Below are 17,195 nucleotides of genomic sequence, written 5' to 3'. Positions count from 1 at the left end.
TTGCCGGGGATTGTTCGTGTTTGAACAACTGACGGATTATTTTGTTGCTTAGATTAGGAAAAATTTTTCTTTTTGGTTTAGAGTCTTTTATTATTTATCCCTTGTTAAAACACTTTAAATTTATAGCTCAGTTAATTAGAACGTGGTGTTTATGTTCATGATAATTGGCTATCATATTTTTAAAACCTTTTTCAAAAATAATTTTTCTATTAAATCCTGTGCCAAATCTTAAGTTTGGTGTTTTCAAAAATAATCTTTCCAAAAATTTTCGAAGGTCCCATAACTCATTTGGCTAGAGCGTTAATCTGTGTTCTTGATAATTGGGTTAGAGTCTTTTGTATTCTTTTCAAAACCTCCTTTTTCATAAATAATATTTTCTCTATTAAATTTTGTGCCAAACTTTAAGTTTGGTGTTTTCTTGTTAATTTCACCTTGGTTTTCGAAAATTTTGGTTTGGTTTTCTAAAAATTTTAAGTTTGGTGTTCTTTCTTCATGTTCTTGTGTTCTTGTGAGTCTTCAAAGTGTTCTTGAGTTTTCCTTGTGTCTTGATCTTAAAATTTTCAAGTTTGGTGTTCCTTGGTGTTTTTCCCTCCAAAATTTTCAAAAACAAGGAGCATTAGATCTAAAAATTTTAAATCTTGCACTATCTTATTGTTTTTCTCTCTCCTCACTAAATTCAAAAATATCTTTTCAAAATATCTCTTCTAACTTCCTAACTTCTTATCTTTTCAAAATTTGTTGCAACTAACTAACTAACTTTTTGTTTGTTTCTTAACTTTTTCAAAACCACCTAACTAACTCTCTCTCTCTCTAATTTTCAAAAATATCCTCCCTCTTTTTCAAAAATTTCTGTTTTTTTTTCAACTAATTAATTTTAATTTTTTTTTTACGAAAAAAAAAAATTTGATTTCAAAATTCAAATTCTTTTTAGTTATTTTTATTTTATCTAAGCATTTACTTCTTATAAAATGAAATAAATAAAAAGATAAATCAGTCCAAGTTATATCCATAGATCCATCATGGACATAAGTGGAAATGAACAGTCCAGGAGGACTCTGGGGTCATATTCTAACCCCTCTACTGCTTCATATGGGAGTAGCATATGCATACCCTCCATTGGAGTCAGTAGCTTTGAGTAGAATCCTCAGCTCATTATCATGGTGCAGCAAAGTTGCCAGTATTCCGGTCTTCCACAGGAAGAACCTACAGAGTTTCTGGCACAGTTTCTACAGATTGCTGACACAGTACATGATAAAGAAATAGATCAGGATGTCTACAGACTATTACTGTTTCCATTTGCTGTAAAAGATCAAGCTAAGAGGTGGTTAAATAACCAACCTAAGGCCAGCATAAGAACATGGAAACAGCTGACAGAAAAATTCCTGAATCAATATTTCCCTCCAAAAAGGATGACACAGCTAAGGCTGGACATCCAAGGCTTTAAACAAGGAGATAATGAATCTCTTTATGATGCCTGGGAGAGATACAGAGAGATGCTACAAAAATGCCCCTCTGAAATATTTTCAGAGTGGGTTCAGTTAGACATCTTCTACTATGGGCTTGCAGAAGGAGCTCAGATGTCTCTAGATTACTCAGCTGGTGGATCTATCCACATGAGAAAGACAATTGAAGAGGCTCAAGAGCTCATTGATACAGTTGCCAGGAATCAGCATCTGTATCTAAGCAGCAACCCTTCCATGAATGAAGAGGTTAAAACAGTAACTGCTGAATTCAGTACTGTAAAACAAGCTGCTGAATTCAATCAGCAATTGGATTTTCTAACAAAGCAGCTAGCTGAATTCAAGGACAGACTACAAGAGACAAGGATAGCTAATATACATATGGACGAACAGTTTAAGCAAACAAAGCAGCAGCTATCAAGGCAAATAGCAGAAGAATGCCAAGCAGTTCAATTAAGAAGTGGGAAAACATTAAATACCCCACCTCAAGGCATCAAAAATTCAAGAATTGAGCGACCCACCAAAGATTCACCTGAGGACAGTAAGAGCCCAGGGAAAAATAATTCTGGCACTAAAACGCCAGAAAATGGGTGGAAGGCTGGCGCTGAACGCCCAGACCATGCCCAAAACTGGCATTCAGCGCCAGAAACAAGGCAGGATTGGCGTTCAACGCCAGAAATGGGCAAGAATCTGGCGTTGAACGCCCAAATGGGGCAGAATCCAGCGTTGAACGCCCAAAATGGGCACATTTCTGGCGTTCAGGCGCCAAGAACAGACAGTGAGTTGGCGTCTAACGTCACTCCAGCTTCTGACTCTGGTACTCAATTGCCAGTGAGGGATTAGATACACACAAGTGCTGATAACAACCCCTCTAAAAAGGCTTCTTTAACCACTAAGGTTGAGGAATATAAAGCCAAGATACCTTATCCTCAAAAACTCCAGAAAGAGGAGCAGGATAAGCAATTTGCTCGCTTTGCAGATTATCTAAGGACTCTTGAAATAAAGATTCCATTTGCAGAGGCACTTGAGCAAATACCTTCTTATGCCAAGTTCATGAAAGAGATCTTGAGTCATAAAAAGGAGTGGAGAGAAACAGAAAGAGTTCTCCTCACTGAAGAATGCAGTGCAGTCATTCTGAAAAGCTTTCCTGAAAAGCTTAAAGACCCTGGGAGTTTTCTGATACCATGCATATTAGAAGGTGATTGCACCAAGACAGCTTTATGCGATCTTGGGGCAAGCATCAACCTGATACCTGCATCCACTATCAAGAAGCTTGGCTTAACTGAAGAAGTTAAACCAACCCAGATATGTCTCCAACTTGCTGATGGTTCCACTAAATACCCATCAGGCGTGATTGAGGACATGATTGTCAGAGTTGGGCCATTCGCCTTTCCTACTGACTTTGTTGTGCTGGAAATGGAAGAGCACAAGAGTGCTACTCTCATTCTAGGAAGACCCTTCCTAGCAACTGGACGATCCCTCATTGACGTCCAGCAGGGGGAAATAACCCTGAGAGTCAACAATGACGAGTTCAAGTTGAACGCTGTCAAAGCCATGCAGCATCCAGACACATCAACAGACTGCATGAAAGTAGACCTTATTGACTCTTTGGTAGAAGAGATCAACATGGCTGAGAGTCTCGAATCAGAGTTGGAAAACATCTTTAAAGATGTTCAGCCTGATTTGGAGGATTCAGGGGACATGAAAGAGCCTCTGAACTTTCTTCTGAAAGAGGAAAAACCTCCTAAACCAGAGCTCAAGCCACTGCCACCATCGTTGAAATATGCATTTCTAGGAGAAGGTGACACTTTTCCAGTGATCATAAGCTCTGCTTTAAATTCACAGGAAGAGGAAGCACTTATTCAAGTGCTAAGGACACACAAGACAGCTCTTGGGTGGTCCATAGGTGACCTCAAGGGCATAAGCTCAGCTAGATGCATGCACAAAATCCTATTGGAGGATAATGCCAAACCAGTGGTTCAACCACAGAGGCGGCTAAATCCAGCCATGAAGGAAGTGGTGCAGAAAGAGGTCACCAAGTTACTAGAGGCTGGGATTATTTATCCTATTTCTGATAGCCCCTGGGTGAGCCCTGTTCAAGTCGTCCCAAAAAAGGGAGGCATGACAGTGATTCATAATGAAAAAAATGAACTGGTTCCTACAAGAACAGTTACAGGGTGGCGCATGTGTATTGACTACAGAAGGCTCAATACAGCCACCAGAAAGGATCATTTTCCTTTACCATTCATAGACCAGATGCTAGAGAGACTAGCAGGTCATGATTATTACTGCTTTTTGGATGGCTATTCAGGCTATAACCAGATTGCAGTAGATCCCCAGGATCAAGAGAAAACAACATTCACATGTCCATCTGGAGTGTTTGCTTATAGAAGGATGCCCTTTGGGCTATGCAATGCACCTGCAACCTTCCAGAGATGCATGCTCTCTATTTTCTCTGATATGGTGGAAAATTTTCTGGAAGTCTTCATGGATGACTTCTCAGTATATGGAGACTCATTCAGCTCCTGTCTTGATCACCTGAAACTTGTTCTGAAAAGATGCCAAGAAACCAACCTAGTTCTAAACTGGGAAAAGTGTCACTTCATGGTGACTGAAGGAATTGTTCTCGGGCATAAAATCTCAAACAAGGGAATAGAGGTGGATCAAGCAAAAATAGAGGTAATTGAAAAATTACCACCACCTGCCAATGTTAAGGCAATCAGAAGCTTTCTGGGGCATGCAGGATTCTATAGGAGGTTTATAAAGGATTTTTCAAAAATCGCAAAACCTCTAAGCAATCTGCTAGCTGCTGACACGCCATTTGTGTTTGACACAGCATGCCTGCAGGCGTTTGAAACGCTGAAAGCTAAGCTGGTCACAGCACCAGTCATTTCTGCACCAGACTGGACATTGCCATTTGAGTTAATGTGTGATGCCAGTGATCATGCTATTGGTGCAGTATTGGGACAGAGGCATGACAAGCTTCTGCATGTCATTTATTATGCCAGTCGCGTTCTAAATGATGCCCAGAAAAATTACACAACCACAGAAAAAGAACTACTTGCAGTGGTTTACGCCATTGACAAGTTCAGATCATACTTAGTAGGATCAAAAGTGATTGTGTATACTGACCATGCTGCTCTTAAATATCTACTCACAAAGCAGGATTCAAAACCCAGGCTCATCAGATGGGTATTGCTTCTGCAAGAGTTTGATATAGAAATAAGAGACAGAAAAGGGACAGAGAACCAAGTGGCTGATCATCTGTCCCGAATAGAGCCAGTGGAAGGGACGTCCCTCCCCTTTCTTGAGATCTCTGAGACGTTCCCTGATGAGCATCTATTTGCCATTCAGGAAGCACCATGGTTTGCCGATATTGCAAACTATAAAGCTGCAAGGTTCATACCCAAGGAGTACAATAGAATACAAAAGAAGAAATTAGTCACTGATGTAAAGTACTACTTGTGGGATGAACCCTATCTCTTTAAGAGATGTGCAGACGGAATTATCCGTAGGTGTGTCCCCAGAGAGGAAGCACAGAGAATCTTATGGCATTGCCACGAATCTCAATATGGAGGCCATTTCGGAGGTGAGCGAACAGCCACCAAGGTCCTCCAATGTGGCTTCTATTGGCCCACACTCTATAAAGATTCCCGAGAGTTTGTACGTAATTGTGACAGTTGCCAAAGAGCTGGTAATCTGCCTCATGGTTACGCCATGCCTCAACAAGGAATCTTGGAAATAGAGTTGTTTGATGTATGGGGAATTGACTTCATGGGACCTTTCCCACCATCATACTCAAACACTTATATTCTGATGGCAGTTGACTATGTATCAAAATGGGTTGAGGCTATTGCCACACCCACCAATGATACTAAAACAGTGCTAAAATTCCTCCAGAAACATATCTTTAGCAGGTTTGGTGTCCCTAGAGTGTTAATCAGTGATGGGGGCACTCACTTCTGCAATAAACAGCTTTACTCTGCCATGGTTCGGTATGGAATTCGCCACAAAGTGGCCACTCCATATCATCCACAAACCAACGGGCAAGCTGAAGTCTCTAACAGAGAATTAAAGAGAATCCTGGAACGGACAGTAAGTACCCGTAAAAAGGATTGGGCAAGGAGCTTGGATGATGCTCTGTGGGCTTACAGAACAGCATTCAAGACCCCTATAGGGACCTCTCCATACCAACTCGTGTATGGTAAGGCATGCCACTTGCCCGTGGAACTGGAACATAAGGCCTACTGGGCAACTAGATTCCTAAACTTAGATGCCAAATTAGCAGGAGAAAAACGATTGCTCCAGCTAAATGAGCTAGAGGAATTCAGATTCACAGCTTTCGAAAATGCCAAGCTTTATAAAGAAAGATAAAAAAAATGGCATGACAGAAAGCTGTCATCTAGAATCTTTGAACCAGGACAGAAGGTCCTGTTGTTTAACTCTAGACTCAGGCTATTCCCCGGGAAACTGAAATTCCGGTGGAGGGGACCATACGTGATTACAAGTGTGTCACCATATGGTTACGTGGAGCTTCAAGATATTGATTCTGATAAGAAGTTCATTGTCAATGGACAAAGAATCAAGCATTATCTTGAAGGCAACATTGAGCAAGAATGCTCAAGGCTGAAGCTAGATTAAAAGCTCAGCAAGGTCCAGCTAAAGACAATAAAGAAGCGCTTTCTGGGAGGCAACCCAGCCATGGGGCAACAATCCTCTAAGCATTTTGCCCTATTTCTATTTTTATTTTTATTTGTTTATATAGAGTTCATTGACAACAAGGTAAATAATCATTTACAGAAGACCTCGGCACACAAAACAGAGTAAAAGAGCTCAATGGCAAGAAAACGCCAGTAAAGGGGCATTTTGGGCGTTCAGCGCCCAAAATGGGCATCCACTAGGCGCTGAACGCCAGTAATGGCAGCATTTGGGCGTTCAACGCCAGAAATGGCCACCCACTGGGCGTTGAACGCCAGTAATGGCAGCAACTGGGCGCTGAACGCCCAGGAGATCAGCATTTGGGTGCTGAACGCCCAAAACAGGCAGTGTTTGGGCGTTCAAACGCCAGGAGGACAGGGAGGAGCCAAATCCAGCAATCCCACACGTATTTCCATTTTAATTTCAAATTTTATGCTTCAATGCATGATTTTTTTACATGAACATATCAAGAACCCTGATTTCTAAAATCCTTAATTTCTAAAAATCCATCTTTCCAAATTCAATCCAACTCTTTTCAAAATCTTTTCTGAAAACAAATCTATCTTTTTCACTCAAAAATCTTTTCAACTAATCCATATCTTTTTCAAATATCCATATTATCTTTTTCAAAATTCAGAGTTATCGTTTTCAAAAATCTATCATATCTTTTCAAAATTAAACTCTATCTTCTATCTTATCTTTTTCAACTCAATCTTTTTGAAATATCTCTTCCAATTTTTCGAAAACCCACCCCCACCCCTTTAAATTGGGTTCGGCCTCCCCCCTCCTTCATCAACAAGTGCTACTCAATCTCCTTCTATCCCTCTCCTTTCTTTTCTTTTGCTTGAGGACAAGCAAACCTCTAAGTTTGGTGTGTTTATCCGAGATCACTACTAAGATTATGGCTCTCAAAGGAAAACAATCCACTCCAAGAGGCAAGAAAGAGAGCGTTCCAAAATCACTTTGGAATCAAGGGAAGTTCTTATCTAAAGAACATTCAGACCATTATCTTAAAGTAATGGGTCTGAGATCAGTGATCCCGGAAGTGAGATTCGATCTGAAAGAAGATGAATATCCGGAGATCCAGGAGCAAATTCGAATCAGGAACTGGGAAGTCCTAGCTAATCCTGAAACGAAAGTAGGAAGGAACATGGTCCAGGAGTTTTATGCTAATATGTGGCAGACTGACAAGCAAAGACTATCTGGAACTGCCTGCTACGAATTTCGGACCATGGTCAGGGGAAAAATTGTTCATACCACCCCTGACAAGATCAGAGAGATACTAAAGCTACCTCAGCTAAAGGATGATCCAGACTCCTTCAACAGGAGGATGATGAGAGCAGACATTGGCCTGGATAAGATTCTAGAGGACATCTGTATCCCTGGAGCCAGGTGGACCACCAACACAAAGGGCGTCCCAAATCAACTCAAGAGGGAGGATCTCAAACCAGTTGCCAGAGGATGGCTGGACTTCATTGGGCGTTCTCTGTTGCCCACCAGCAACCGCTCTGAAGTCACAGTTAAAAGAGCAGTGATGATTCATTGCATCATGATGGGAAAGGAAGTGGAGGTTCATCAGCTGATTTCAACTGAGCTCTATAAGATTGCTAACAAAAATTCAAAAGAGGCCAGGTTGGCTTATCCAAGCGTGATTTCTCTACTCTGCAAGGATGCTGGAGTCAAGATGGGAATAACTGAATATATCCTAATTGAAAAGTCAATCACCAAAGCATCAATGGAGAGACAACAAGCACAGGAGGATCTTATCAAGAAGAGAGCACAGGAATTCCTCCCAGAGATTCCTCAAGCGGAGTATTGTGAATATCTTGAGACGTCTGTCACCAAGATACAGGAAGCTATGGAGCAAATAATAAAATAACAGAAGGAACACAGTCAAATGCTGACCCATATGCTTAAAGAACAAGAGGAGCAGGGACGTGACTTAAGGGAGCTGAAGCGCCAAAAGTCTTCTGTGATACCAAGCCTCCCAAGGATCAGAGGAACCCCCATATCCCCAGAATAAAGGTTGTTAATTTCCAATTTCTGCCTTAACTCTGTGACAGTGTCCTTATGAAAGTTTACCTTAGAAGTGATATAGTAGTAATTAGTATCTATTTTGATTTTGTCTCCAATTAAGCTATAGTTTATTTTTCTCATCATCATTAAACATGAATAAAGTAGTAGATCTTTTGAATAAGAAGCAATAAAATTTCGAGTTTAAATAAAACAAATTCTAATTGGTTAAATGTGGTGGCAATGCTTTCTGTCTTCTGAATGAATGCTTGAACAGTGCATATGTCTTTTGAATTTGTTGTTTAAGACTGTTAAATATGTTGGCTCTTGAAAGAATGATGAACATGAGACATGTTATTGATGATCTGAAAAATCATAAAAATGATTCTTGAAGCAAGAAAAAGCAGCAAAGAACAAAGCTTGCAGGAAAAAAAAAAAAAGCAAGCAGAAAAAGCCAATAACCCTTAAAACCAAAAGGCAAGGGTAATAAAAAGGGATCGCAAGGCTTTGAGCATCAGTGGAAAGGAGGGCCTAAAGGAATAAAATCCTGGTCTAAGCGGCTAAACCAAGCTGTCCCTAACCATGTGCTTGTGGCGTGAAGGTGTCAAGTGAAAACTTGAGACTGAGCGGTTAAAGTCAAGGTCCAAAGCAAAAAGAAGAGTGTGCTTAAGAACTCTGGACACCTTTAATTGGAGACTCTAGCAAAGCTGAGTCATAATCTGAAAAGGTTCACCCAATTATGTGTCTGTGGCATTTATGTATCCGGTGGTAATACTGGAAAACAAAGTGCTTAGGGCCACGGTCAAGACTCATAAAGAAGCTGTGTTCAAGAATCATCACACTGAACTAAGAGAATCAATAACACTATCTGAATTCTGAGTTCCTATAGATGCCAATCACTCTGAGCTTCAATGGATAAAGTGAGATGCCAAAACTGTTCAGAAGCAAAAAGCTACTAGTCCCGCTCATCTAATTAGAATCTGAGCTTCAATCAAAAACTCTGAGATATTATTGCTTCTCAACCTATTAGTCTTCTATTTTATTTGTCTAGTTACTTGAGGACAAGCAACAGTTTAAGTTTGGTGTTGTGATGAGCGGATATTTTATACGCTTTTTGGGGATAATTTCATATAGTTTAGAGTATGTTTTTAGTTAGTTTTTAGTCTATTTCTAGTAGTTTTTAGGAAAAATTCATATTTCTGGACTTTACTATGAGTTGTGTGTTTTTCTGTAATTTCAGGTATTTTTCTGGCTGAAATTGAAGGAGCTGAGCAAAAATCTGATTTAGGCTGAAAAAGGAATGCTGATGCTGTTAGATTCTGACCTCTCTGCACTCAAAGTGGATTTTCTGGAGCTACAGAACTCGAAATGGCGTGCTTCCAATTGCGTTGGAAAGTAGACATCCAGGGCTTTCCAGCAATATATAATAGTCCATACTTTGCACAAGAATTGACGACGTAAACTGGCGTTCAACGCCAGCCTTCTGCCCAAATCTGGCGTCCAGCGCCAGAAAAGGATTAAAAGCTGGAGTTGAACGCCCAAACTGGCATAAAAACTGGCGTTCAACTCCACAAATGGCCTCTGCACGTGAATTGCTTAAGTCTCAGCCCCAGCACACACCAAGTGGGCCCCAGCACACACCAAGTGGACCCCAGAAGTGGATCTCTGCATCATTCATCATAGTTTATCCAAATTTTGTAACCCTAGGCTACTAGTTTAGTATTTAAACAACTTTTAGAGACTTATTTTGTATCTCATGACATTTCAGATCTAAACTTTGTATTCTCTGACGGCATGAGTCTCTAAACCCCATTGTTGGGGGTGAGGAGCTCTGCTGTGTCTCGATGAATTAATGCAAGTATTTCTGTTTTCCATTCAAACACGCTTGTTCCTATCTAAGATGTTCATTCGCGCTTAACTGTGATGGAGGTGATGATCCGTGACATTCATCACCTTCCTCAAACCATGAACGCGTGCCTGACAACCACCTCCGTTCTATATACGATTGAATGAGTATCTCTTAGATTCCTTAATCAGAATCTTCGTGGTATAAGCTAGAACTGATGGCAGCATTCATGAGAATCCGGAAAGTCTAAACCTTGTCTGTGGTATTCCGAGTAGGATTCAAGGATTGAATGACTGTGACGAGCTTCAAACTCCTGAAGGCTGGGCGTTAGTGACAGACGCAAAAGGATAGTAAATCCTATTCCAACCGGATCGAGAACCAACCGGTGATTAGCCGTGCTGTGACAGAGCACGTGAGCGTAGTTTTCACTGGAAGGATGGAAGGTAGCCATTGACAACGGTGATCCACCAACACACAGCTTGCCATAGGGGGACGTGCGTGCGTGAACAAGAAGACAGAGGAAAGCAGAGATTCAGAAGACAAAGCATCTCCAAAACTCCAACATATTCTCCATTACTGCACAACAAGTAACTTTTAATTTATGCTCTACTGGTTACTCACAATTCAATTGATAAACATAATTGACTTCCTGACTAAGATTTACAAGATAACCATAGATTGCTTCAAACCAACAATCTCCGTGGGATTCGACCCTTACTCACGTAAGGTATTACTTGGACGACCCAGTGCACTTGCTGGTTAGTGGTACGAGTTGTGAAAAGTGTGATTCACAATTCGTGCACCAGAAAGCTACTCCCAAAACACCAGCAAGAAGAGGAACAAAGAGAGCATTAGTGGCAGAGCCATCTTCAACTGCAGTTAAGCCCTCAACAAAAAAAATTAAGAGGATTATAAAGGTTGATGAAAAAGAGAAAGCCTTCCCAGCAAAGGACACTGCGCGATTTACCAATCGCTACTGTGAGCAGATGTTCCCCATCCTGGCAAAAAGAAGTTACAACAATGAATACCTTCTTATCCTCCCGACCCGTATTGCTGAATTTGTTGAGCCGCAGATTGAACGAAGACAATGGAGTTTCTTACAGAGACAGCTACGGCAGGTTAATCTTTCCTGGGTAGTCGAGTTCTACTCTAATTTTCACCTGCCAACCCTGCATTCTGTCTATGTCCGATAGAAGCAAGTCCCCATTACAGAAGAAGCCATTCAGCGAGCTTTAGATCTTCCCCCTACTCCAGAAGGACTAGATGCATTTCAAGAGGCCGCACTCAAGCGCCAGATGTACCAATTTGACTGGGACGCTGTTCTCAGAGTTATCGCACTACCTGGCAGCAGATGAATCTATGGATACCATCGTTCCCGACCTAAGGGAATATTGGCTTTTGCACTTACCTTGGAGGCTCGCATGTGGGCACAGATTATGTCCCATTACGTCTTTCTGAGCACCCACGAGTCCTCCTTCACTGCAGACATGGCCATTCTACTATGGTGCATCCTTACAGACCAGCCTCTGAACCTACCAAGACACATCCGGAATGCTATGGGACACGTACAAATTGCTGGCAACTTACCTTTTTCCGCCTTGGTTTCAGATCTCGTCTCAGCAGCCAGAGTCTCCTACAGAGCTGGAGACACCAAAGCCATGCTCCCACGGGATGATCAGTACGTCCCTAACGGAAAATATATCAGACTTCCAGCAGCCACTACAAGCCAGCCTACTGAACCGGCTGAAGACATTCCTCCTTCAACACCACAAGCACATACAACAAACCAACTGCTCCATCAGATACTTGAGAGGTTGGATCGGCAGGAACACAAAGCAAAGCTAAGAGAGCGCCGTAACAAGCGCCGATTCACATACCTCAAGGAGCTACTTATGGGAAAATACAAAGACCCAGACACCTTGGACTCCACTTCATTTACCAGCACAGGGAGCCATGACGGTCCCGACTGTGGAGATACTGCTTCCAACCCACCTTTGTTCCTGACAGATGGCACCGAGGACGGTGCAAAGCCTTAAGTGTGGGGAGGTCGGTCAGTACCTGACTTCCGGAGGTAATTTCTCTTCCCTAAAACCAATAAAATATGATATTTAGTTAGTTTTTCTTTTGTAGAATAGGATAAATTGCATAGTAATAAGTTAGTTGCATGCATGTTCTACTTGATTGAAAAGATAATAAGTTTCTTCTAAGACTCTATTTTTAGAACAAAATTTCGCTAATTTTAATCAAAACTTTTATGTTAAATTTGCTTGAAGTTGTATTTGGAACATGGTTTTTGAGCTAAAGAACACACAACCTGTGAGACTTTGAGCCTAAATACATGGTTACATTAATTAACCATAATTAATTTATTCTTGCGTGTTTACTTCTCTATGATTGTAATCTATATTTTGTTTCATCCTATATGTCCAATGTTTAATATATTTCTATGCTTGCATATGATTGAGGCCATTATTTGTTTAGCTCACTTATCCAAAATAAGCCTACCCTTTCCAATTACATTTATTAGCCACTTTGAGCCTTTAAATCCCATTTGTTCTTTATTTTATCACATCACTAGCCTTAAGCGGAAAAATAATTATATATCTCAATTGAATCTTTGGTTAGCTTGAGATAGAATTGTGTGTTAATTGAGTATGGGAAGATTGTGGGAACAAAAGATAATAAGAGAATGTGTCATGATAACATAATGAGAATTTGGGTACCTACTCATGTGAAACTATAAAAGAAAAATTAAAATTCTATGTGCATTGATAAGCTGTGTTTATTTTTATTTTAAAAAAAATCTAAAAATATTCAATAAATAAATAAGGGGACAAAATAACCTCAATGCTAAGTTAAAATTCAAGGATCAATGCATATATGATAAAATTAAAATAAAAGTTGATACATGAGTAAGAAATGTGAAAGGGAAATTTTGGGTAGCTAGGTATGAAATTTAAGTTATATAGAATGTATATATGTGTGTTAGGTGAAAGCTTGGGTTAATTAAAGATTCAATTTATAAGCTTACTTAGCCATATATGTACCCTTACCCTTACCTTGGCCCCATTACAACCTTGAAAAGACCTCATGATATTTGCATTGGTACATTAAATGTTGTTGATTGGTTAGGTGAAGAACAAAAAAATTAGAAAGCATGATTAGAGAAGGATAGAGTGATTACCCTATACACTAGAGAGATTAGAGCGTACATACATCATCAGTGAGTGTTCAATACTTAAATTCTATGTTCCTTGCTTTCATGAGCTACCTTCTTGCATTTTTATCTGTTGTTACTACATAAGACTTGAATTAATGGAATTTGATTTGTGCTTGTCTTAAGGAGCTTATTTACTTTTAACCAAGTGGACAAGAATCATATAGTTGCATTCATATGTATAGGTTGCATTGCATAACATGAGTTTTACATGTTCCTGCTCATTTATTTTATCTCCTTCAACTAAGTATGAGGACATGCTTATGTCTAAGTGTGGGAGGTTGATAAACCATTATTTTATGGTTTATATTGTATTTAATTGTGTGGTTTTATCAAATATTTACCCATTTATTCATTAAATTAGCATGTATTTACAATTCCTTTCCAAAATTACTCCATGGTTGAAAACTTACTTCCTAAAGACTTTTAATTATGTATTTTAATTCTCCTTTATTCCATTCGATGTCGTGATCTGTGTGTTAAGTGTTTCAGGCTTTATAGGGCATGAATGACTTGGAGATTGGAAAGGAAGCTTGCAAAAATGGAAGGAACACAAGAAATTGAGGAGATGACCAGCGAGAAGCGACGCGGACACATGGCTCACGCGACCGCGCGAATTACAGGAAATTGCAGTGACGCGCTCGCGTGTCTGACGCGAACGCATCGATTGGAAACTGCACAAGTGACGCGAATGCGTGGACGACGCACACGCGTGGCAAGGCAAAACGCTGGATGACGCGAACGCGTGGATGACGCGATTGCGTGACGTGCGCGATCTGCAGAATCTGCAGAATTTGCTGTGGGCGATTTTGGGCCCTGTTTTGACCTAGTTTTTGGCCCAGAAAAGCAGATTAGAGCCAGGGAACATGCAGAGACCAGTTACAACATTTATTCTGCATAATTTTAGTTTTAGATCTGATTTTACTCCTCCTCTAGGTTTTCCCTATATACATTCATAGTTCTTAGGAATTTGATTTTATTGCTTTTTGGATTGAGATATTGAGAAGAGTTATTACCTCCGTCAAGACTTCGTCATTCTAGTTTGTTTCCTTACTTGTCACTTACTCTTTCATATCCTTAATTTCTTCAGAGTTACTATTAGATTATTTTTAGAATTTATTAATACAAGAACTATTTTTATTTTAATTGATCCTTTTGATTATTATTTATCATGTCTTTCTTTATTTTCCTTTCTTATTTCGTGAATTTTACATTCATAATGAGCAAGTAGTTCCATAACTTGATTGGAAGTTGGTTGAAAGGAGGACCTTGAGTTGGAATGCCCAAGAGTAAAATAATAATTGGGTTTAGCGTTGGGTCGCCATCTAATCACTGACACTAGTCCTTTTCAAGGGAGAGGATTAGAACTTGTGAGTAGAAACTGACTTCCAACTTGCTTAACTTTCCTTTATCCGGTAAGGGATAACTGAGCAGACAACCTTCAATTATCAATTGATCTTGGGAGAACTCCAACAAGGATAGGCCTTCCAACTAATCTACTCCCGGTCAAAGTTTTTTTATTTAAATAACATAAATTCTCTGATTTAATTTCCTGTTTATCAACTCAAACCATTTTAGAAAACATCTGATTAATAAAATAGCACATCTTTCTGCAACTCGTTGGGAGACGACCTGGGATTCATACTCCTAGTATTTTAATTCTAATTTTGTGACAACCCTTCTAAATTGATAAGCGAATTTTTGGTTGGTTAAGAACTATACTTGCAACGTATCTCTTATAATAATTTCTTAACTCGCCAATTTTCGCCACGTCAGTGATGATGACTCATTGATAGGGCTTCATAGCTCGCAGTCTTCTTCCATCGGCATTGGGATATAGATCCATTTTTATCTACTTATGAATGTTACGATGAAATATTATTTCATGCAATCTTGGCATTAAAGAATAGTTAATGTTTTTTGTGTGATAAGGAGTTGATGATGTTGTGGCGAGTTTGTTGCCTAAATCTAGTCAGACCGAGATTGAGACTGAATCAGATGTCAATGATGCATCTATTGTGGCTTTATCTAAGGTAAGCAATTACTTGGCACAATTAAATTTGGTCTTTAGTTTAAGAATCCAGGTTAAGAAGTATCTAATGCTAACTTTGTACAGTGATTTAGGATTCTGGCAAAGAGAGTAACGGTGATAATGGAGAACACACTCCAGTCACTATAAAAAAACACCTACAAATTGACGGCAAAATTAATGGTCGTGGCGTTGATAACTAAAAAAGTCGACTGCAAAAGCAACGGCTTGTGTTGATGTTTTTCAATTTGTCGATTTTTTAATAATGTAATAAAATCAACTACTGGACTGTCAATGATAAAAGAAAGAGAAGTTTTCTACTTTTAATAAAATCGACGGTCTGATCGTCGATAATATAGTTTAAAATAAAAAAATAAGTTGTTGATAATAATAAAAGCTAATATTTCTATTTGCAATAAAATTGATGACCATTCCAATAATTTTGGTATTTATTAACGACTTAGATATCTGTTATTTTATTACTTTATTTTTAATTAAAAAAGTGACGGGCAATTTAATTAATAGCCACACATAGTTTCTTTAATTAATGATTCCTATTCAAAAATAATAAACAGTTAATAAAGTTTTAAATATATAATATATATATTACAATAATGAACTTGTAAACTTCTCAAAATAGTAGACAATCTATTAATATAAAGATCCAAGACAAATAACTAAACTCATATTAACCAATTTAGTATCGTTCTTCTATTTGAAACTGGAAATTAAACTGGAATTACACTTGAGAGTGATTGAACCTGCTACAATGTTATTAATAAATGGGATAAAAATAATAATAGAATTAAGAAAGCATACCCCAATAACCTATACACAACACACGACAATGCACATGATTTTACTTGTTACTTTCAAGTGGAACCTAATCCTCCATGAAGGTGGAAGCATTCATTGTATTTTAGACTCTTAATTCAACAGCCAAAATCCTTTTTCTTTGGATAGCAAATATATTGAGAGGTTTTTAATGTAATTCATTTGACAAGGCTATTGTGTCTTCAGCGTAAGATCTAAAACTTAGTATCGAAGCATGAAACCATGATTTTAGGAACCATGGTTCTCGCAAAAAGGATATAGCTCAAGCTCTACCTGTCAATCAAAATATCAAGAAATATAGTAAGTTTTACAAGAGTGTAACAAAGATGAGGCCATAATCGAATCATATTGCATGCAATATGTTGGAAATGGCCAAACAAAGGTGATACGCAACTGGACTGACTCTCCTAAGGATCTGAAAAAGACCTACGTACCTAGGGTTTAACTTTTTGGTTCTAAGGGTGCGACCTATACCGATGGTAGGACTTGCTTTTAAGAGAACATATTCACTTTTCCTAAATTCTAAAGGCTTACGTCTATTATTGACATAGCTCTTTTGTCGACCCTGTGCCGTCTGAATCTTGTCACGAATCTTCTTGATCTGAGCGGTTGTTTCCTGTACCAAATCCGGACTCAAAGCAATATATTTTTCTCCTTGGTGCCAACACAGTAGAGATTGATACCGTCGTCCATAAAGAGATTCATATGGGGATATTACAATACTCTGTTGATAACTATTGTTGTAGGTAAATTCCACCAACGGCAATTGATTGTCCCAGTTTTCCTGTTGTTCCATTACACATGATCTCAACATATCTTCTAATGTTTGAATCGTTCATTCTGACGGTCCATCTGTCTGTGGGTGATAAGTTGTACTTACCTACAGCTCTGTGCCAAAGGCTTTATGAAAATCTCCCTAAAACCTTTATGTAAACCTTGAATCTCTGTCAGAAACAATTGAAGAAGGTATTCCATGTAGTCTCACCACTTCTTGAATGTATAAATGTGCAAGTTTTTCCAATGTATAGTTAGCTTGGATTGGAAGAAAATGAGCCGACTTTGTCAATCTGTCCACTATAACCCATATCGCATCATGCC

At 39.1% G+C, this 17,195-nt stretch overlaps 1 protein-coding gene across 1 annotated transcript; it reads right to left on the bottom strand.

The window, feature by feature from the left end:
• Positions 1-16,366: 16,366 nt before the first annotated feature.
• On the bottom strand, positions 16,367-16,893 carry LOC148544078 (uncharacterized). The gene is made up of 2 exons (XM_088498856.1): positions 16,532-16,893; positions 16,367-16,370 (listed from the first exon to the last, which is right to left on the bottom strand). Exons 1-2 carry the CDS (start codon positions 16,891-16,893, stop codon positions 16,367-16,369), a joined length of 366 nt encoding a protein of 121 aa, XP_088354982.1.
• Positions 16,894-17,195: the final 302 nt, after the last annotated feature.

The sequence above is a fragment of the Arachis ipaensis genome, chromosome B9 (genome assembly GCF_059453495.1).
Source record: "Arachis ipaensis isolate K30076 ecotype BB chromosome B9, ASM5945349v1, whole genome shotgun sequence".
In the NCBI taxonomy this organism is placed as follows: Eukaryota; Viridiplantae; Streptophyta; class Magnoliopsida; order Fabales; family Fabaceae; genus Arachis; species Arachis ipaensis.
Note: the sequence above shows the minus strand (reverse complement) of the source record. Positions and strands in the feature narration are given on the sequence as shown.